Genomic DNA, 21,889 nt, shown 5'->3' on the forward strand with positions numbered 1-21,889 from the left:
GGGCGGGCATTTTTGGCGTTGTCGGTTGTAGAGTATGATGGGTCCCGGACGGAATTATGATTTGGAGTAATGATGTAGCGTGTATAACAGAGATATGTGACTGATGCCGAGTCTCGCGCGTGCTCGTGTGCTACTAAGACATGAGTCTGGGGTTGGCCAGCTGAGGGGGCGGGGATGAGGTGCTCAGGTGCCAGGTGGTGGTGGGTGGTCATCTGGACCAAACGACACCACAACTTATTGTTATTGACGTTATCGCAGCGTTCAAATACGACTTGCCTCTGTAAAAATAAACGTCGAGTCGAATGTTTCTGTTTCGGCTTACTGCTCGGATCGATAATCCAGGGAATCGCACGAAACCGGATCACGCCTCCTTTACAACGTCGCCACGTCACACAACACACGCAGAGAGGTTGAAAACCATGGAAACGGCATCACGGCTCGCCTTGATGGCAATCCTCACGCGCGTCGGCTCGCCCAAGGAGGAGAAGGTGGCGTGGAACGGGTCGACGGGGTACCTGCCCATCATCACGGTCCAAGACTACGACGAGGAGGCGGCGTTGAGGAGGGTACGGCTGGACCGTTCCTCCGGCGGCGCTGAGGCGAAGGGATGGTGGGGTCTGGGGCGGGGAGATGTCGCCTTTGCGGCGTTGCTGGTGATGCAGTGTGTTTCTGTGGTGTTTGTCGAGGGGTGGATTGTGTGGATGGGTATGTATGGGGAGGACTTTGAGGTGTGGGTTTGGTATGTTTGGCATGAGTTGATGTGACAGGGAGTGGATGCTGACGGGACACAGGTTGGCTGAGGTCGCGTCGCCGGGGCTATTGGTCCTCTTCAGCGTCTCGTTTTCGGGGGTGTCGTTGTATGGGGTGAAGTCGCGGACGAGGCTGGCAGATTTGGGGATGCAGGCTGCCGGGTTGGTTATGGCGAGCTTTTGTGGTGTCGTTGTTTGTGCGGGGGGTGTTGGCAGTACGGGGAAAGGGTTGGTTGGGGTTGTGATTGGGGTTGTCTTGATGTGGTGAGTTCTCATTTCTGGACGGTTCATCTTGGCGGATGGAGGGATGGGCTGACGAGATTTAGGGCGTTGTTCTTTGTTGGGTTCTGGGTTGCGGTTTGGAGGTGGTATCGCGAGGATCAGAGGAGGATGCAGGAGAAGAGGGGGAAGGGCGTGCTCAGGGAGAGGGAGAGGGGGTATGGGACTACGTCTGGGGGACTGGCTTTGGAGGATGAGAGCTGGGAGGGACTTGTTGGTGAGCTTTCGTGATGGGTTCGAGGCTGGGGATCAGGGAGAGAATCGATAAACACGACTTATGAGTAGTGTACGACTTTTGAAGAATTCACTGATATGAGCAGTGCGATAAGATGATTAACAGTTTACGTGTCATCAATTACCGGGAGCCAGAAATCAGTACCCCTTTCCGCAAGGATTGTAGGGATGATTGCCCTTATATCAAGGCAGGAAATAAATGCAAGATATTGTTGATATAATCACATTCTCATCATATCACTGGACTGTCATCACGGTGGAAGGAAGTGAGCAATGTGAACAAAATTCTTGAACGGCGGATATTGGTAGTTGCAACACGTCTGGATATAGCCAGGCCGACAGCGGTGCTGTAGTTGAACAAAACTGCCCATTCATAACCCGGCCTGCCCTGGTTATGTTCACAAAAACTTGAAGAATCGAGACAGTTTCAGTCCTCTGACTGAGATGTTCTGGCCAGAGTTAGAACAATCGTCACCACCCCGAATGACCACGTTCCAGTTTTCCGGATGGAAGGCTTGGCCGCTGACGGTCATTGCTTCTCCCTGGTTGGCGTCCAACTTGTCTGTGCAGACGCTCAAGACGCGGCTGGCGCCGTCTGCAATGTCGGCGAAGGAGGTGAGCTCCTTAGGGCTGTTGACCTGAGTTGTTCAGGGATGTCAGATGTGCTCTCAAAGGGTCTGCTGTTGGTGGTGGAGTCATTCACTTACGTCGTTGCACCACCAAATTCCGGTAGAGTTCCGGCAGCTCACTCTTCCGCTGTGAGAGGTTAGCGGCGCTCAGCTGAGAAGAAGCAATAGTTCAGAGGATAGGGTACCAATTGGCCGGGCCGGCTCCATTGAGTGGCTTCCCAGGCACGGAGCGAAGGTAGTCAATATCCAGCGTGGCAGCCGAGCGGTTGCCCTCGCGGAAGTTGTGACAGAGCGTGTTCGACTTGTCGTCAAAGACAGCGCGGTCCTGGAGATTACGGGTGGCGGCTTTGTGATCCCAATCCGGATTCATGCTGCGGAGCTGACCTGCGACCTCCTCGACCGTGCCGCGGAGCACGAGGTTCTTACCGTCTGGACCGGTGATCTCCCATCGCGGAACGAAGACGCCGTAGCCTGGAATGGGGGCCTCCAAGGCTTTGGCATAAGTGTGTGAGGCCCAGAGGGTAAGGAGGAATGCTTGCATGCAGTTCTTCAACATGTTTGTAGCAGATCAAGTAACGTTGTAAGAAGTTTTTGTGATAGATCGAGATACTGCCTGATACCATCTACAAACTGTCGGGCTGCAGAGAGCTTTTCTAGATATTCATGGGAGCTTGATGTTGTATCCGTATCCAGTTTAGTTTAATGATCAGGCATCGGACGAAAAGCTAACCTGGCGGCTTCATCATGCAAATCACGAACCCCCTCACCGGGTTGGCATGTTCTCACGGAGGGAGCTTGGGCCCTACACCCTCTCGATATCTGCCAAGACATGCCGTTCCGCGACTGCCATTCGGTCGTCGCTGTGGTGTTTGTCCATCTTGTAATAAGAGGGAGCTTTGCCGCGTGTTCTGGGAAGAACGGGGATGCGTACAGGCGATGGTAACCACCAGGATGTCGCTTCCGTGACTGTTTTCGCTTTTAATTACTCAGCTATGTATCAAATTCAGGTTCGACATTTACGAATCATTTACGATACGTTGTAGGTTCATGGCAGCTGTCCTTGGTCAAGGTCCGTCCTCTCATTCAACCCCTCATTCCGAATCCGGTCTTCCACACCGGCTGCTCGGGTCGACCTCGACAGCCTCATCCATGCGTTGTCAAACTATGAATGAACGTCATGATACCAAGGTGGGCGTGATGTGGTGTGCACCTTGGGCTTCTTATCATAGTTATGAGAGGTGGGTGGGTGTTTCGAGAACCGGCCTCGTCAACGGTATGGCTTCTCGAACGTCCGCTGCAAGCTTCCGGAGCAGCCGCTGGTCACTCATTCGTGGACTTCGTAAAGCCGGTGATGTGCAGCGGTTTCTGTTCGAGATCAGATGCGGTTCATCTAAGGCCGTGCTGTGTCTGGTGAAACATGATGGGAAATGGAAGATTCTTTGGAAAGTAACTTCACCAATATGACTTCCAGGCTAATCGTCGAGAGATACCTGCGTTGAACAGACTGCCGGATGCTTCGGTTAGTCCTGCTGACGCCAGCATCCAATGAAGGCAGATGATGCGAAGATGCTCGTGGTTGAGGTGGCACTGTTGACGGCACAAGCCATAGGGGCACGGTATGAATGATGAACGCGAAGACGACAACAGCGGTGATGCACATAACACATACATCAGAACGAGATATTAGTCGATGCAACCAGGTCATATTGTTCGGTTAGCCCGAAGTATCCGGCCGCATATCAAAACTCCTCTATTGTCCTGCATTGCTGTGCACCCTTTTGAATTCCAACTTACCCAATAGTCAAGTGCTTCTGTGTAGAACTACGCGCCGGCAGTCAGCTAGAGAGAAGCTTCCGGTTGATGTAGAATATAATCAAGAGAATGAGCATTACCAGGGCTCCAATCGCGCAGACAATTATCAAAATCCGCAGGCCTAAGTACACCTGCAACTTGTTCTTCGAACACGCCAAGCGCCCTCCTTCTGCATCGCGCTCGGTTCGAGTATGACCTCCCCGAAGGTTTGGGACAAATTCTTCGGCGTTTTCATTTCGTTGCGGCGCGGGCTGACAAGGTTGGTCTGTAGAAGATGCTTGTTGCTCAGAAGGGAAGGGCCTTTGAAGTAAGGGCTCGGGTTGGGACGCGAGCTGACCAGAAATATCTGTAGACGATACTTGTAGCTCAGAAGGAAAGGGCATTTGAAACGAAGGCTCGACTGGATTCGCATCGAGAGGACTCAACGGTTCCGAGGGGGCAGACCGATCCAAACTTGGAGACCCATCGCAATTCTGTTGCAGATCCTGCTGATCAAGTGCAATGGTTCCCGTATTAGCCTCCTGTAACGACTGCAAAGAGCCAGACTGTGAGTCGGGTCCGTTGTAATCCGTCAGTATTGCGCTGTTGATGTTCGCAGTCGAAGGCTGGTTCGTTGGAAGGCCAAATGGGATCTGGTCATCATACAGTCGCCGGTTCCACTCCTCATTCGTCAAGGGCTCCTCATTCTCGCCCGGCACTTCGATTATGGTATTTTCACAACCGCACATGGCCCAAATACTCCCCGGGCGGCAGTTGTGCACCATCTTCCAGTGGAGGTAGTCCATCTGACCCTCATCGCCCGAGTGCTCTAAGGCGAAGCTGGAAAATTGCGCTCGCTCATGAGAGTAAAGGTCATATTCTGGTAGGGGCTGCTTGGAAACTTCTTCGATGGCGGCAGAGAGAGATAGGTTGGCAATCCGGAGGGTGTTTCGGTAGACCGCTTTCTCGCCATATTCGAAGGAAGAGGTGTTAACTCGAAGAGAAGGGCCACGTTTGGCTGGCGCCGTGACCGGGACGTAAGTATGAGAGGCTGGAAAAGACATGTTGCTTACCTTTGGTGGAAATCGGATATTTGGTTTTAATGTGTTATTTCTAAAGCTGGGAGGTTCTTTTGGTTGTGATTCACTTAGTTGTTGGAGTTGTCTTACTGTGACGCTACCAACGTGAGAAGGTGCGGTCTAGGCCCGGGCTTAAGTGTCTCTCCGAAAATGAGTTGACAATTCTTTTGTTCGCAGACATAAAGACAAAGATTATGCTGTTGCGGTTCATTAGGACTGACGTGGTGTCATTCACTCAATGAATCAATAAGTCTGATTATTCCAATGCTGGTGCCATGTTCTGAATCACTCAAAGGAGCGAACCCGAAACAAACATCTCGCCAACTGAAAGAATATGTTTTCCTGCACAAATCACTCAATATAATGGAAGAGATGTCAGAGTGGTATGTTTGAGCTGACTTGTCCAACAGTACATGCACAGTATCTTGCCGATGACAGCAATTTGGCGCATGTAGTACCGATGACCTGTTCGTCATCTTGACTCGGAGCCAAAAGTAGCTCCCGATGCGATTTGCACGATTCCGGTCCTGTGACCAATGGCGTTTTCTGTTAGTAATGGCTCTTCCCTGATCGGCTCCACTGCATGTCGTTTTACCGCGCCCTTCAGACATATTTCCATGGATGATTGAAGCACATAATACCCCTCTCAAGCTTCGAAACGAGACTCAAAATCAAAGTCAGGCACTCGCGAAAGATAGAAAACATGGCCTGTCCCTTGCGAACATATCCTCTTCGGCAGCCAAAGAATCACAAACCTCCGATTCCACGCTGGCAGTTGGTTCTTCCCGCCGGTGTCGAGCGGCTGTTCACGGCTTACATCGGCGTGCAGCCGCACTCCAGCGGCAATGACATCGAGCAAGTCAACGCAGCTGTTCAGGCTTGGCTTGATGGAGGCGAGGACCCGCCACTGGCAAAAGAGCGGTTCAATTATTTGGATGGCGATGACTTGCCGGGTACAAGTATTTGGATGTGTTACTGGAACGATGAAGCGAAAGGGAAGCGCAGCTTGCAGCGACTCAGTCTCCCCTCAATACACTCCAGCCTGCCCGAGAACGTCCGGAAGAATGTTGGGTTATGGACCGAAAGTTTCCTGACACCGATTTCTCGACTGGAAACAAACTACTCTGGTCTCGATTACCTCCCTGGACTGGCGAAATTGCCCGAAACCAAGACGGCGGAACATGAGTTGACTGCGTACTGGGGCGCTGCGAGAGACCGTATTCCTGAATCTGCGCACGACCTCTTCGAGCAAGACGATGCAGCTCAAGGCAGCAGGCCAGAAACGACACCGAAGGGACTTGGGCAACACCTGGTTGGGACAAACTATGACCACATGGTACACATCCGATCTGGACAATTCTGGGAGAACTGTGGCCCTGAAGAGACCAAATCTTATGAGAATAACCTGGAGCCAACTTTGAGAAATGGTTTGGGTTACTTATGGGACAATCGCAATGATGGCGGAGCGATGGGGCTGAGGTATCTTGGCAACCGTGATGAAGCAGGCCATACGAAGAAAGAAACATGTGGCGCTGGGTTCTTCACGAGCTTGCAAACCCTGGAGGAGTGGGCCAAGAAACACAAATCCCATCTCGCGATCTACCTCGGGGCCATCAAGCACGCGAAGACATTCGGTAATGAGAGGAAGTTCCGGACGTGGCATGAGGTATCGGTACTGAAGAAAGGCGAGGCTTCTTTTGTGTACGTCAACTGCCTACCCACCACTGGGGTAATTAGGTTCATCTCTTTGGATGACGTATCGAGGTAGTTGCAGTTTCATGGAGATAGGAAAAACACCATGGTTTTCGACTCTAAGCCTACACATGATGGCTATTTCTTGGTGAGATGTGAAGCTCGGATGTGTTTGCCGCGGGCGGCATGCGGACATTTCTATACATATACCGCGGGCTCTAGATCCGTACCGGTGTCACGGGTCTTCCCCCGGTGGTTGTCCGATATCCCGAAGATCGTCTCGGCCGCCGCTCTGAAGTCCCCGCTGATGTGGACATTTCAGCGGAAATACCGTAAGAGTCCATGTCGCTTGGCACTCCCACTTGACGATGGACGACTCACCGGAGCTAGCCACTCCCGAAGTGGAGTAGACGCGCAGGCCGATCGACTCGTTCTTGCCCATAAAAAGAACCATGTCTTTATTGCCCAGAACAACATTGCCGATTACCCTTTGTTCTTGGCTATGGAGTGCGTGCTGTCAACCAACATCCTATGAGCAGTGGTGTTCCAGAAAAGTCCTTGAAAGGACACCGGTCAAGCTTTAGTGTTGAATCGCTCGTTTTCAGCGTGTCTGTAATTGTTGTATCAAACCAACCCTAATTATTTCAGTCTCTTCAAGAAATGATCACGCGAAAAAAAAGGGTTGCATTGCGCATTAAATCATTGCCGTCCCTCTGGTCTCGCCGCACAACCAACGACGTCGCCGCTGCAAATCCATACCGCAGGCTCCAGTCTCTGATTTTCATAGACCGAATTATCTGCAATTCTCGCCCAACATCGCATCCCATTCACTCCAAATAAGGCTTCCTATATTGATGAACGACGTGGCAGTCGAAGTCTGAGCGAGGACCGGCTATAAGACACTAGTAGGTGCTTCGATGTCTGAGAGGGTTTTCCGCGACAGTACAAACAACTCTCTACGACCACGGCCAGACACTTCTCGACACTTTCGTTCACCAGTTGTATCCGTACATCTCTTTTTATGATAACGTCCACAAATACGCCAAGACGCCTGACAAGGGGGCACTTTTACTCGAAGGGAATGTCGTGGAAGTGCCCATCCCCGATGAGGTGAATCCCATTGCAACCTTGTTGATGCTAGTCGCCATGAGGCTGGAGGCAGGAGACTAGAGGCCCTCGTCCCGGATCAAGAGACATCGTTGCTGCAGGATGAGCCCCAGGCTTACTCAAGTTCCAACTGACGCGGCTTGTGGACTTTGCAACACTGTCCCAACAGCCGTGCATTAACAACAGGGACCGGATTGGATAGCTTGCTGTTTATCTGAGCCAACTCTTCGGGGGCCGCGCAGGAGCTGTTCAGGAGCCGAGATCCCCCACAAAAGAATACGGTATCGCGCATGCCACGATGTCACCGGTCGGAGCCGAAGAGACGTAATCGCCTTCACCGCAACCCAGGCCAATGGCTGCCAACGAGCCCTTCTCCCATATAACAAGGCTATACGTTACGTGTTTGTGTGGAGAGTTTTGTTTCTATTCTGGGTCTTAGTCAGGGGAAGCTTTAAGCATGGGAGCCTCATCCCACATGTCTCTGCGGTGTTGACTCCGCTTAAAAGGGGAAACGGGACGGGAAGTGGGCTACAAACGCCGGTTCGTCCCAATGAAGCCGGGGTGACGCGGTTTGCCAAGCGAGGCGCATTGGCCGATTGCGCAGCAGCAGCAGTAATCTCCCATGTTGAACATCACGATTTGGGCAATGAGGAACATCGTGCAGTAGCCTGGTCTAAGTCAGCGAAAATCTTATAAGTTGTGTCTGTTCGCCATGGAGTTCAGGCATTTCTCTCTTCACCACCAGCAGCTTCTTGGCTTCAACTCGACCATCTCACTTCGCTCTTTCCTTTTCAGTCGTTTCTTAGTCTTTTCCTTCTTTAGAACTCGCCCAAAATGACTGTTACTCTTCGCTCTTTATTCACTGTCCTCGCGACATCTGGCCTCGCGGCCGCCGCGGCCTCGTGGAACACGACCTGCACGACAAAGACGCAGCGAAAGGCATGGAACAACATGACCGATACCGAGAAGTCGGCGTACATCAACGCAGAACTCTGCTTGATGAACACCACCGCCAAGACCGACATTGAGGGTGCTATCAACCGCTGGGACGAGCTCGACTGGGCCCACATTGTGCAGTCCAATGTTATCCACAACACTGTAGGGTGTTCTGAAAACATGAGCTTTTGATTGAACAAGGAGATCTAATCAGATAATCAACACAGGGATCTTTCCTCCCCTGGCACCGCTACTTCATGCGTGTCCACGAGTACTTGCTTCAGTCTGAGTGCGGCTACGAGGGTGGCCAGCCTTACTGGAACGAGGTCCTCGACATGGACGCCCTCAACCAGTCTGTTGTCTTCGATCCCGACACTGGTTTTGGTGGTGAGGGCGGCGACTGCGTTACCGACGGCCCCTTCGTCAACCTGACGCTTCACATCAACTCCACCTCCAACTACGCCAACGACTGCCTGACACGCTCCTTCAACTCCAATGGCTTCCAGACTGGCCAGCAACAATACATCGACGAGTGCTTCGCCTCCGAGAACTACACCGCGGCGTTCGAGTGCTACCAAGTCAACCCCCATACCGCCGGCCACTCTGCTGTTGGTGGCACCGTAAGCTTGACCTTGCCCACATTCATTGGCTTATTGATAACTGACGCCGTTCCGACAGATGCTTGATGTTGTCGGTAGCCCCGGTGACCCGCTCTTCTTCCTTCACCACACAAACTTGGATCGTCTCTGGTGGGAGTGGCAGCAGGCCAACCTCACTACCCGCTTGACCGACATGGGTGGTCGCAACATTCCCCTGGACAGCTACCTCGAGCAAAACGGTATGGAGTACCCCAGCGCTTCCATCCTCGACTATGACGGCGACTCTGGCAACGAGACTACCCTTAACCACAACTTGTGGATGGTTGGTATCATGCCTAACGCCACGATTGCCGAAGTCATGGATCTGGGTAGCGACGTGATGTGCGCCGAGTACGTCTAAGTCATCGATTTGGATGACAACTGATCAGCGTTTTTCTTGAATGTAAATAGTATCGACCATCGTACACGAGGTACAGGTCAAAAATGCAAGCAACTTTTTATCTTTGATTCAAATAAGACTGCTCTCTACAAAGCCTCTCGGGGATATATGTGACAAAGCCTTTTGACATCTCGCTCAAGCGTCATCCCAACCACCGCTTTCAGTCATTACCATTAGCATTATCATAGTAAGGAGCGGATTAGTTAATCTTTGCATGCCTGTCCCGTATCAATCTAGTATTTAAAAACTTGCACTCAGATGTCGTCGTATTTGGACATCTTCAGAAGCCCACCATCTCCTTCATCTAGCTGCACCGTAACGACCTTCGCCTCTTTCTGCTGTTCCCGCAAGCCTCCCAAGTCTTCAAGACGCTCTCTCGCATTCCGGTCTAGTCCGTGAACCAGTGTCGCAAGAACGCTGCTCTTCCATAGACTTGCCTTCCAACGCCAGGTTTGGTAGATTGCAGCACTCAAGAAGGCAGCTGTCAGCAGGACAGTGAGCAGAGGTAACGTGAGGAAACTCCATTCGACATGGATGTAGCTTTCCACGGTATGTGCTAGTCCAGAGACATTGGTGCCCTTGAAACTTCGGAAGCTGACTGTGACGCTGGTGGCGAGATCGTTCATCAGCATGTCGATACCGCCTGGGTACTCGTAGTAGTTCCAGTAGAACGCTTGAACAATGTCGGTGTCGAAGAATGTCTCGCCGCTAGAGATACCAACAGTGAGGTTGACGATCACCTTGTCAGGACTGGTGATGGTTTGATTGAGAACCTCCTCATTACGCGATGCTGAGCCATTGCGGAACAGGTTTGAGAACCACGAGCGCATGCCCATCATGACCTTCATGTCAATGGGATACGTCTCATTGCCGCTCTCGCCACTGATGTAGATGGGCTCCAGGTCATTGGTTGTAGCAGTGGGAACAGAATCGTTGGTCTGGACATGGGTGATTGTCTCGTTGAGTTCGCCATTCTTGATTGAAGACTTGAGGGTTTGGACGCAAGCCTGCAATGTGCACTGCCTCGCCCAGGGTGCAACAACGTCGGCAGTACCATTCTGCTTCTCGGTTCCCATAAATATGACCTTCATGATGGTTGAGTAGGTCATATCTCCTAGGCCTCTAGGAAATAAGGGGGTCATGCTGAAAACATCAGCGTGAGTCTTGAGTCTGGCTCCATTATCCAGAGCCCAGCCACACTGTGTCATGTCCTCCGTCGACCCATCTTCGCAGGACCTGGTCATGAATTCGGTCTGATCGATACAAGTATTACACACACCAAGAGTCTCGAATGGTTCCCAGGTGCAATTACCAGTCTGGCAGTTGACAGGAAGGCTTAACCACGGCTTGCCGTTCTCAGCGAAGAGGCCATTGTAGACCGCAGCTTTGAACGGCAGAATAGGGATGAATCCTTCGGACGCGGTCTGACTGCTCAGTGCAATCATGTACTGCTGAGAGCGCAGGTTGGTGGCGCCTTCGTTGGAATCGGTAGTACGAGCGTGGAAAGTAGCAATTTGCTGTGCAAACGGACTGAATGCCAAGGTGAGAATGGCAACAAAAGCGCCGAATGATCCTAGAAATCTGAACAAATGTTATGTCAGTCTTATTGTTACTGTACATATGGCGGGGTTGACCTACCCTCCGCGGAGCTTGAGGAGCATCATCAAGGCTCCCCAGGTCCCTCGACTTGCATCGTCGAAAATCTCCATGTCAGACAGAGGTTCGCGACGAGTCTTGAAGTGAATCCATTTAAGCTGACTGATGCCGCTGGAGAGAACAACGGCAATGGTTGCAGTCGCGACAGTGGCGAGCATTGCAATTACGGCGTTGATGGTGATTTGGAATCGCCATGATGCCAAGGGCCGACCGTCATACGCAGCAAGCACGCCGATGATGGCAGCAACAGCGAGAACGGTGACGCAAAGACTGGCTATTTCAAAGGTCCATGTTCCTGAGTTGGAAAACTTCTCGGACTTGATGTGTGTCTTCTCTGAGATTCTGCTCCAGCGAGTGGATCGTCTCGACTCGCCAGTGCTACTCAAAGCAGGTTCGCTGCCAGGTACATCTTCAGGATGAACAGAAATGTAGGGCGATTGATAGGCCTTGTAAGATCCCAGGCTCTGTCGTTTATCGGGGCTCTGAATGAACGGGCTGTCTGGCTGGCTGACAAAAATAGTGTCTTCAGAGCTCGTGCTCGCATTGTGCGAGTGTTGACGGTACTGCTGTGCCATTGCGCTTGGTCGCGATCCTGGTCGCATGTGTCAGCGGCTTCCGGCAGAAAAGCAAACAACGGATGGCCCGATCAAACGGCAAGTTGCATGGTGGCTGGAGTCTGGGGAGCCTCAAATAATACCAGTTTGCCTAGAAAGCTTGTCTTACTCTTGGAGCCTGGGCAACGCCGACGGCATCCCTCCGAGACGGAGTGGGATGCCTGCTGACAGGTCACCATCAGAATGCAAGATGCATGTCACATATTGGAGCCTGAACAGAAAGCGACGAATGCCGTTGGATCGTTGGTTGTGTATTCATTGCTAACGTCAGCCGACGTCCTGTGTCATTGGCTGTTCTCCCTGCAGGCCGACTCGAGCTACCAAAGACGGCAGTGATCTGGGCCCATAGGGGCTGAACTGAACCAACCCTGTACACGGACGACGGTGGTTGGGTATCTTTTGTTCTTCTGTCTCTCAAAACCCCTCAGATTCGTGACTCTTGTTTCTCCTCCCGTCCCCCCTCTTCAAACACTTCTGTCCACCCAGAGGCTCTACCGGAGGCCCAGGTCCGCGCCGAGCCACGTTGTGCAGATCGCTGGCTTATTTTTGGTGTTGTGCCGTTCTGCAATAGGGTAAAAGAGCGCAGCTGTGGGCAGAAACAAGGTTGGCATGCTGCGATGCAACTTTAAGACAGTGACGCTAACGACGGCACAGCAGCAAGATAAGACGCAATCGATGCTATCTGCATATGTCGCCTTCGCTCCGCCACTCGACACCCTCCCGCTCGAGGGAGGTGTTGGCCGTAGGGCTGCGAATCGGGCAGGTCGCGATGCCCGTCGCTGTTCAGCTGGATGCTGCTCGTCGCATGGTTGGCGCGCCTCTTCCACATGCGCGAGTAAGCTGTGTCTCTACGTCTATGCCAAGGCCGCGACGGAAGCAAGAAGACCAGCGAACAAGGCGATAGACGCTGACGGCATCTTGGAGTCGGCAGCTCCCTTGGAAGATCCGGTGGCAGCGGCGTATCCCAACTCGCTGTAGACGCTGGTCGCCTGCTCATTGCTGAGGGTAGCCTTGCAAGGATCGGTGTCGAATGTGGGAGTCGCGGTGACGCCACAGACACTGGTAGCCTCAGAGTTGTAAGTCGTTGTAGAGGCGTAGCTCATGCTGCCAACGGCCGTGGGGCAGGTCTTGGTGAAGGTCGGCTCAGAGCCGTCGCTCTCAACGGTGAAGTCGAAGCTGCCGTTGGCGACACGAGGGTTCAGGTTGAACTCGCTGTAGGTAGGCTGCTCGGTGAACTCGCACTGCGCGCCCAGGCCGTAGACCCAAGCGAAGGTGTAGTCGCCCGCGGCGAGGTGACCGGTGTAGCCAACCTCAAGGTGCGGGCCGTCACCAAACTCGGTGTCGTTCAAGATGGTGGCGCCAAGGGAGCCGTGAGCAGCGGTGCGAAGGTAGGAGTTCTTGTTTCTCGAGTAGATATCCCAGACAAAGCCGTAACCGTAATGGTAGGCCACGTTGGGGTTCTGGATGTTGAGGAGGACCGGGTAGCCCTTGGAAGTCATACCGTACTTGCCGCCATCACGAGGGAAGACGAGATCGAGTTCGACGGCGTTTTCAGGAATGTCGGCGCTGACAATTTGCGCGCAGGAAGCAAGAAGAGCGGCGCCAAGGCACCAGAGCCGTTGAGAAACCATTGTGAATCGGTGTTGGTTTGCTGATCGCTGTTGATCGTCGTTCAGGTTGCCGAATGTCTCAGTGATCAACTGCAGTTGTTGGATTCTGCCCCCAAAAGTGCTGATCCAGATGCACAGCCATCGTGGAGCGCGGGGGTTTAAAAGAAAAATGTGGACGGTCCACGACAGCTTCAGTGTTTTTTGCGTGAGGGCGTCAGGATCACACTAATCTCCGATCATGATCCCGGCCCACTGCGTTGTTTATTTAACATAAAACGTCGCTAATCATCGTCACCGCATTAGTCCCTTGTCAATTTCCGTGCAACACTCAACAGAGAGCCAACCGAAATGCTCAAATGGGGGCCGTCCACCAATGGCTGCACGCGACATCGTGTGTTCATTAACGCGAATGGTGTTTTGCTCATTTAAGCTTCTTATCAGAAGAGCCCTATGGCCTTCAGGTTTTGAGCGACTCATTAAACATTACACCATTCGCTGCCGCCTCCCCACCGGTTGCACCTTCATGCCTCCTCCTCTTGCAGCTTCTTCTCCTGCGCCTGGCCCCCGGCGCTGGCTTCGCACACGTACGTCTTGAACTTGCGCGCCGGCACGTTGTTGCTGAACATCTCTTGGATTTCAGCGTAATTGCGACCCTTCATCTCGGGGAAGTAGAAGTAGAGCCAGACGCACATGGGCAGAGACAGGCCGAAAAAGATGAAGCAGACCTTCCCGCCCAGGTTAAGTTGATCCGCGTTAATCAAGTAGGGCATCACCTGCTGCACCAGGCAAGACGCCGCAGTCGAGCACATGATGTTGATGCTGTAGGTTTTTTGACGGAGTTGCACACTGTTTTTTTTTTCGCAATCTCGTTAGCAAGCCAGTCCTTGTTACAAATTTGAACGGGCCCCCGGTCTGTCGCGGCCCACAACCCGGTGTCCCGGCATCACCGTCTCGCCAACACTGGGGCTTCAGGGTCAAACCGTTCGACTGGTTCTGGGTCCCGAGTTTCAACACATGGGAACATGGTATCCGTGCAGCTTACCTCGCAGTTTCGCCGCCGACAGAGTACGCAACGGCGCCAAGCGTCGCCTGGTACAAGTATCCCCAGATCACCATGAAAGCCACTGTCGCTGACAGAGATGTTTGAGTGCCGATGGTGCTGATGCCGCCGATAAGGAGCAGAAGAGCGGTCATCGTACAGACACCGCCAACGATCAAGGGACGTCGTCCGTATCTGTCGACCAGCGGCCATGATGTCATGTTACCGACAAACTGGATCGCGTAGGCGGCTTGGCCGATCGCCAAGGGGTTGTTGACTCCGGCAAGACGGAAGTAATACTAGTGACATGTCAGTTCTTGTGTCTGTCAAATTGCTGTCATTGTGTGCGAACCGTCAAATAACCGCTAACGAAATTCACGCCGATCGCCTGTTGCGCGAGATACACCATGACAATGATGAGAGTGCGGCGCCCGTTCGAGCCCTTGAAGCAATCAAGCCAGCGGCTGGACTCTTGCTCCTTCTTGGCCTCCTGCTCTTTGGCAATGGCAACTGTTGCTACAGCCATAGCCCCATCAACATCAAACTTGGGTCCGTTGAATCGTCGGTATGAGTTGGCTGCCTCCTCCCGGCGGCCCTTGATGAGGAGCCAACTCGGGGACTCCGGAAGGAAAGGAAGACCAAGGAGAAGCAGGCCGGGGGGGATAAGCTGGGTGATGAGAGGGATTCTCCATGACAAGTCGTTGTTGTAGTGATCACTCCCCAGCACCGTCACTGAGTTGAGCCACTGGCCGATAGTGATCATCGTGTTGACCAACACGAGGCACACACCACGCATCTTGACCGGGGCCAGCTCAGCAACAAACACCGGGCCTAGCGAATGGCCCAGACCGAATCCGAAAGTGGCAACGGTCTTGCCGCCGAACAACATGAGAACGGTCGTGCTGAAGTATTGGAGGATGATACCACCCACGCAGATGAAGCAGGCGATGATGATGGTTCGCTTGCGGCCGATGAAGTCGCTAACGATGCCTGTTGCGAATGCCGAGACGAAAATACCGATTGTACCGCCGGCGTTGAGAATTTGTTGGTCGCGGGCTGCGACAACCCATTTTCCGCCGATTTCGTGACCAAATCTTTTAGCAAAGGGTGTGACTGCGAGCAATTTCCCGATCGTGGTGACTTCATATCCGAAATTAATAGGCAGAAGGTAAATCATCAAACCTGTCAGTTGGTCAGGTTAGTGTGTGGTGGTCAAATTACAAGGTGAATCGGATGAACTGACAGAAACCCAAAACGCGCTTGTTGTCCCAGAAATCAGCGAATGTGAGCTTGTCGTTGACCGCAGTTGTTGGAAGCGCGGCCGCAGCTGCGACATTCACGTCCTCAAGCTGTTCGGAACGCTGCTTGTCTTCATGTTGGACCGTGGGTTCGGCCTTCGTGTCCGCCATGCTGGGCCACGAATACTCGGTACTAACGGCTTGGATTAGTGGAACGGACCTCGTTGCAAAGACAAGCGAGTATCGTGCTCTAGGGACCTCGACTGTCCAAAGCTCCAGGATCCGGTGGGATCGCCCAAAGTCTTATACTCTGGGAAAACTATCATCGCGTGAACCAAGTTCAGGGGCTTGCCAGCTCTCCCCGTGAGCGAATGGAGAGCTCTCCCCGCCCTCCGCAGTTTCCACGTGGAGGTGACATCTCCCGAGTGCCAGAATGCTAAAGACTACCGTCTTTGGCACAACATGGACCTGGAGAAGACATGACTCGGAGGCTGGGGGCGGGGAAGAGGCCTGTATTTGCGGGTTAGCGCCGCAGGACCTGTTCTCTTGCAGGTTCTTTTGCGGAGGCCACAACCAACCTGAATACACCGGGTGGAATTTCGTAGACGCAGATTGGTTGTGACGGCTCCGGTGGTGGGCCGGGATTGAATCTCACACGGCTTTGCTCCGGAGTCCCAGCCAAAAACATCACTCAAGAGCCTACCAACGAACAACGAATATCGGACCCTAGACACACTCGGCTGGCATGCCCGGCTCGCTAGCAGCGGCACATACATGCGAGGTTCCGTTTCAAGCAGTTCTTAGCCCTCGTGGCTTCGTCAGTGAGTCGATCACCGAACTGATTGGGCATTTTTTGCCCTTCCGAGCTCCGTCTTCCGTCTTCCGACCCCACACCAACCCCGGATCCCTCCGCACATTGCCTCGGATTCGGCAAGGTCCCAGGGTTTCGGTATCACCAGCCTTGGCGGAAATACGGTGGTGTTGGCTTCAGGTTGCGATTGGGTTGTGAGAGGCTTGGATATGTTTTAAATGGGGTGTAGCGGTGGTTCTGCCATGTTCTTATTGACATCTAGTGTTCCTGGAGTCACTTCTATCCTACTTGACAATCTAAATGGCTGGGATGACTTCCTGAAGTCAGAACTATGTTTGGGTGGCATTCGCTGAAAGCAAACCTCAGCACAAACGGCCTGCGGAAGGGCATTGACCACAATGTCTTTGCGTGGAAGATTGGTCTCTTCCTGTGAGACTGTGTCATGCCAGCTTGAAGTCGTTGTTTCGGATCCAATACTATGGACCACTGGCCGTATGCCTTAGAACAAGCCCGTCACGTAGTTCAGATTCTCTGCATGATTTCGTACCTCTTGAACAACTCATTGAAAAAAATAACATGATGTAAGTATCGCTCATCGAATATCAGCTTCATAGCATGCAGCTGAGCAGCCCGACCCAGATTAGAACAGAACACCCTTTGTCTGCTGCTTGTCACTCAAGCGATGGTTCTTCATCAAAGAAACCCAGACAATCGATCCAATCAATGCCACCAACGACGCGATGATCATGATCTTCTGCGTTTCACCGTACGCACGAATGATGGCGTCTCTCTCGGGAGTACCCACTGGGTAACTGAGCTGAGTGACAAGATCACCATAGATGAGGAGGGCCTGGTCTTTGAGTTCGTCGGGAAGATAGCGCTCTAGCTTCGAGGGCATTAAGTTGGTCCAAATGGCACCACTAATAGATTGGCCAATAGCACCTCCAACACTGGTGACGAGAGCCAGTAGAGCGAGACCGACGGCAACATCGCGATGAGCAACGGAAGCCATAATGGCAATCTGCTCGACCATGACAATAGTGCCACCGGCGAAAGAGCCGAGAACCTCGCACATGATGACTAGGCCGACATGAGTATCGGGCATACGGAACTTGATCATCAGACCAGTAGAAAGCATCTGAAGAGGAATCGCCGCCAGTCCAAGCCACTTGTATCGGTCGGTGAAGCGCATGAGACTGGACACAAGAGATGTCAGCGCAGAACTAACGGGAGTATTACGACAATCGCTTACAGCCCAACCGGAACCGCCCAAGCACAAGATACGATGTTGAAGATATTGGTGATGAAGCCAGCTCTTGAGACGCTGAGGTCGTAGACGACCTGCAAATAGGACGAGAACTGAACCTTGTAACAGCTGCCGCAAAGTTAGAGTTGAAATGCTAATGATCCGTCAGAAGTTTTGGGCTTACTAGAAGCTGATCCACATGTTCCCTCCGAGCAAACAGGCGACCAGGACTGTTCTGTTCTGAAATAACTCCCAAGGAATGAAAGTCTTTGGCGCAAGGTACTTCTCATATAGTGGGAACGCGATCAAGAGAAGACCACCGATAACGATCATCGCAATGATTCTAGGCTCAACCCATTTGTGTGCCTGGTAACCAGCAATGCTGAATGGCAGCAGGAACAGCGAGAATCCAGCAACTACAATAAGGATTCCTGCAACATCAAATTCTATTAACCAGTATTTCACCGACTCCCAGAAGGTGCGGTTGGTTTGGGGCTTGACGTAGAGACCGAGTTTCTTGGCTCGGTTCAACTGGAGGGTGAAGATGATAATTAGGGGGGCGCAAATAACCGGGATGATAATTGTGAAAGCGCCGTATCCCCATCTCCAAGTGCTGCCGTCAAGGAAAGCTTGGGCAGCTGCAGGCCCGGCGAAGGTGTTGGAGACGTAGGGTGTAGATGTAAAGCCGAAGAGAATCATTCGGTTGCGAAGTGTCGAGGTATCGGCCATGAAGATATTGAGAACGTAACCAATACCATTCATGCCAGTCCAGAAGAACGTTTGGCCTGCAGCATAGGTTTCGACGTTGTTACAAGTTGCCATGAGAATCAAAGCTGCGGGATCATGTCAGTTCTTGTCTCCGGCAACATTGACGGAGGCTTCATACAGATGACAACACAAACCAACATGATGCAGAGGCCTTGCGTTCTACCAATCACGTCGATAATACGCGCGAGCGGTAGCTTGCTGACTCCTGCCACGATGTTGGAGATGATGCCCGTGGCGGCCATAAGGCCATGGAGACCGAAGTCACTGACTGCATAAGGCAGTAGGGAGCTAGCAATTTGTTGTTGCAGCGAGTCTGTGAAGAAGACAAGCCAGATGCTGGAATGAGGTGAGCAAATGCAACCGGAAGAGTTGTGCATACTGCGCATACAAGATGTAGGCGACGATAAGCCACGGCTTGGTCCATGTTTGAGTCAAGGCCTCAATCTTCTCGACACCTGCAAGTCCGCCGGTGTTGGGATCGATTTCGGAACTGGGCTTCTCATCGACGATCTCGGGGTCCTTGTCGTCAATTGGGGCTGGAACGGGACGCTCAGGAGCAATCTCTGGTGAGCTCGCGGCTTCGTTCGGAGAGGCCATGTTGTCTTGAGGCCACAAGCCGCTTGAATGGACGAGTCCGGGAATCTGGTCGTGGAACGTGCAGGTCCAAAAGACTCAACTGTGAAGAATGCAACGGCGGCGATGCCAGGGTTCTTGTATCCTTCCAGCAACACAAGAGGCGCCAAGAGATGGGCCGCATGAAGGGTGGGACGAACACATGGTTGTGCGCTGTGTGCTATGTGGCAACGCGTGCTGATACGGTCTTGAGTGCATAGTACAGCGCTCTTGGCCATGGGAAGTAACGTCGACCGACGGGCGGCAACATGGTTCTCGGGCAGGCTCGGCCAATGTTCGTCTGAGGGGGCCGAGAACACGGGATGAGTGGTCCGCTAGTGGCTCGAAGGATCGCGATGTGGATTCGGGGGCCCAGATTGATAAGATCAAATTTTTTCACGACTCGAGTGGTGTCATTGGAGGATCGAAATCCATGCCGGGGCGACGTTGCTCTCGTAAGGGTGTTTATTGAGAGCGAACCCCTTCTTGTCATTATTGCCGACGACTCAAAGGGTACGTTGCCCGAGCTGTCAGATGATAACCCAATGAAGGATGAGATGCATGATGGGTCAAGTGCATCGGGCCGTGGTCTTCAGAGGCAGCCAGCCCGTGCTAACGATGAAGCTCGGGAATGGCGCAGAACCCTCCTAACCACCGAGACTTCGTTCATTCGCAGGGGACAACCCTATCCTATCTTACCTATCACGACCCATGACGCCTTGGCATTGGGTGAATAAAGCACTGAACGAAGAAATTTGCGACTCTAGTACATACTTCAGAATGATCTTTTCGCTTTCTCAACCAGAGTCAGCCTCGGAACCGATCGCACACATTCCAAGCTTTCTTGTCGTGCCTGTCAGTGAAAACCCAGAACATCGGATGATTGTTCAGAAAGCATATCTGTTCGGGTACCACTGCCTGAAGCATCCACAACACCACCTGGGCGGGACCACCATCACAACGAGACTAGTCCTAATTGACCATCAACTGCAACTCAACCCGCTCAAGCACGAGTAGCATTTCGTGTGAGAAATATCGCTCGCTCTCAGCTTTCAAATTGATTTCTCCGTAATGGCTTTCCGAATTCGCGATTGGTAATTCAACGAGGCAATCCCACATGCCGGACTGCCGGGTTCAAGATTGGGTGGGGTTTGCATAGATCAAAGCACCGTCAGTGTTCCCCTTGGCATGGCAGCTCGTTTCCATTTATCGGTATTTTCAAGATTGAAGACCGCTAAGTAGATGTCAACTCTCATCCTCCGTGAGGTCATTCAGCAGAATCAAAACTCGATGTACCAGTCTCTGTCTCGGAACATGAATCTCAATGATGGTGTACTGGTGAGGGTTGAAGCTCAATCCAGGTCGTTTACGCAGACCCCAGCACTGTCGAGATCGTCAGGCAGCAGCTCAGCTCATTGGGTCATAGCTGTGACGCCTTCCACGGCAAGAATTGGGTAAGGCTAGTGCTTTAGAAGCCTCGGCGCTTGTACATTCGCTGTTTCGGAGCACTGGCGGGATGGGCGGTGCTGGGAACTACTCGAAGCCGATCACCTGCCCTGGTCTCTCTGGAGCAAGTGCTTACCGCTCACAGCATTTGTGCTCTCATGAATGCCATTTTCCGGGGTTGAAATTTTCAGTAGAGCGTGGCGGTATTGTGGGTCATTCGGTGCCGCGACACACTTGCCGTCTCTGTTGTCTTACGAAGATTATTGATCATTGAAGAGGCCGTACATACGGGTCGGAAATTTTGGAACATCGCGAACCATACTAAGCTGCTCATGCTGAGTTAGCTTTTCCCCTTTTTCGACAAAGTTTCATAACAGGTTATCAAGTTCTGTTGTAACAGCCGCCACCGCCTCCAGCAGCTACCTTGAGATAGCTAGTCGAATTTCCATAAAAGACAGGGTCGAGGATCCCAGACGTATTTTTCGCCGCGACATGAACCTCCGCAATCAACACCCACCGAAACCTACTGGCACCTATGCCATCATTGACACCAAACACCGGAGACACCTTATCCATGGATGCGTTTGAAGACTGTCCACCGGAGGTCCGCCTACGTATCATAGAGAGCATTGAAACTCGCGAGGACGTCTCGGCGCTTAGTCTGGCATCACCGGCCATTTTTCAGCAGCGTAAGGCCGATAGAAAACGAATCATACGCACTTTCGTGTCGCGGAATCTAGATGGGGAACATCTCGACGATGCCCTGGCCGTTATATTCTTTCCAAGATGCGACGCTGGCTCGAATGATCGAAAACTCTACAATCACGCACATCTGAAGAGGTGGGCTTCCGGTGAGCTTTCGATCCCTCTCAACGAGATGGACGTCTTGCTACTTCTGAAGCTCGATTCATTCTGTCAACGAATTTGGCTTTTCACAGACGACTTCTTGTCCAAAGCAATTGCTCCGTCTCTTCCGGAAGCCTACAGGGTGATGCCTAGAGTCCCCGCCAAGTCTTTGTGGCCGGGCTTTCCCTCCGACGGCCTTACATGGTCATGGCAACGAAGGAAGTTCGACATCAGCAAGCTTACCGAATGTGAAATGGGCAAGGTTTTCAAATCTTTTGTTCGCTATGAGATGATTTGCAAGATCTACGGACCCCAACGCAAGCAGCCGGCTAACTACCCTGATGGTGTTACCCAATGTGATACAGCCACGTTTCGGAAGATAGACGTCCATCTTTGCCACTGGAAATGAAGCATTCTGGATATTTACAAGAAAGAAAGTGCAGCAAATGGGGAGCATCTCGAGAACCTC

The 21,889-nt window shown here is 52.4% G+C and overlaps 9 protein-coding genes across 9 annotated transcripts; 3 read left to right on the forward strand and 6 right to left on the reverse strand.

Annotated features, from left to right (window-relative positions):
- Positions 1-419: 419 nt before the first annotated feature.
- On the forward strand, positions 420-1,259 carry CGGC5_v015447 (uncharacterized protein; the record flags this gene model as incomplete). Its single annotated transcript, XM_032024098.1, has 3 exons — positions 420-739; positions 792-1,013; positions 1,076-1,259. The coding sequence occupies 3 exons, from the start codon at positions 420-422 to the stop codon at positions 1,257-1,259; spliced, it is 726 nt and encodes a 241-aa protein (XP_031879143.1).
- A 401-nt stretch (positions 1,260-1,660) lies between these two features.
- On the reverse strand, positions 1,661-2,447 carry CGGC5_v015448 (uncharacterized protein; the record flags this gene model as incomplete). Its single annotated transcript, XM_032024097.1, has 3 exons — positions 1,661-1,900; positions 1,970-2,018; positions 2,077-2,447. 3 exons carry the CDS (start codon positions 2,445-2,447, stop codon positions 1,661-1,663), a joined length of 660 nt encoding a protein of 219 aa, XP_031879146.1.
- A 1,279-nt stretch (positions 2,448-3,726) lies between these two features.
- Positions 3,727-4,746, reverse strand: CGGC5_v015449 (uncharacterized protein; the record flags this gene model as incomplete). The annotated part of the gene is made up of 1 exon (XM_032024096.1): positions 3,727-4,746. One exon carries the CDS (start codon positions 4,744-4,746, stop codon positions 3,727-3,729), a length of 1,020 nt encoding a protein of 339 aa, XP_031879180.1.
- Positions 4,747-5,464: 718 nt separating this feature from the next.
- On the forward strand, positions 5,465-6,529 carry oxd-1 (Phenylacetaldoxime dehydratase; the record flags this gene model as incomplete). The annotated part of the gene is made up of 1 exon (XM_032024095.1): positions 5,465-6,529. The coding sequence occupies one exon, from the start codon at positions 5,465-5,467 to the stop codon at positions 6,527-6,529; it is 1,065 nt and encodes a 354-aa protein (XP_031879181.1).
- A 1,865-nt stretch (positions 6,530-8,394) lies between these two features.
- On the forward strand, positions 8,395-9,495 carry ustQ-5 (Tyrosinase ustQ; the record flags this gene model as incomplete). Its single annotated transcript, XM_032024094.1, has 3 exons — positions 8,395-8,658; positions 8,724-9,116; positions 9,175-9,495. 3 exons carry the CDS (start codon positions 8,395-8,397, stop codon positions 9,493-9,495), a joined length of 978 nt encoding a protein of 325 aa, XP_031879145.1.
- A 293-nt stretch (positions 9,496-9,788) lies between these two features.
- On the reverse strand, positions 9,789-11,765 carry CGGC5_v015452 (uncharacterized protein; the record flags this gene model as incomplete). The annotated part of the gene is made up of 2 exons (XM_032024093.1): positions 9,789-11,115; positions 11,173-11,765. The coding sequence occupies 2 exons, from the start codon at positions 11,763-11,765 to the stop codon at positions 9,789-9,791; spliced, it is 1,920 nt and encodes a 639-aa protein (XP_031879179.1).
- An 893-nt stretch (positions 11,766-12,658) lies between these two features.
- Positions 12,659-13,435, reverse strand: CGGC5_v015453 (uncharacterized protein; the record flags this gene model as incomplete). The annotated part of the gene is made up of 1 exon (XM_032024092.1): positions 12,659-13,435. The coding sequence occupies one exon, from the start codon at positions 13,433-13,435 to the stop codon at positions 12,659-12,661; it is 777 nt and encodes a 258-aa protein (XP_031879177.1).
- Positions 13,436-13,935: 500 nt separating this feature from the next.
- On the reverse strand, positions 13,936-15,862 carry CGGC5_v015454 (General alpha-glucoside permease; the record flags this gene model as incomplete). Its single annotated transcript, XM_032024091.1, has 4 exons — positions 13,936-14,260; positions 14,457-14,752; positions 14,806-15,635; positions 15,697-15,862. The coding sequence occupies 4 exons, from the start codon at positions 15,860-15,862 to the stop codon at positions 13,936-13,938; spliced, it is 1,617 nt and encodes a 538-aa protein (XP_031879178.1).
- A 1,280-nt stretch (positions 15,863-17,142) lies between these two features.
- MFS2-2 (MFS siderochrome iron transporter 1) lies at positions 17,143-19,113 on the reverse strand (the record flags this gene model as incomplete). The annotated part of the gene is made up of 5 exons (XM_032024089.1): positions 17,143-17,698; positions 17,755-17,877; positions 17,933-18,581; positions 18,635-18,852; positions 18,905-19,113. 5 exons carry the CDS (start codon positions 19,111-19,113, stop codon positions 17,143-17,145), a joined length of 1,755 nt encoding a protein of 584 aa, XP_031879144.1.
- Positions 19,114-21,889: the final 2,776 nt, after the last annotated feature.

Source organism: Colletotrichum fructicola (assembly GCF_000319635.2).
Source record: "Colletotrichum fructicola Nara gc5 chromosome Unknown KSG_Nara_v1_contig09, whole genome shotgun sequence".
Classification (NCBI taxonomy): domain Eukaryota; kingdom Fungi; phylum Ascomycota; class Sordariomycetes; order Glomerellales; family Glomerellaceae; genus Colletotrichum; species Colletotrichum fructicola.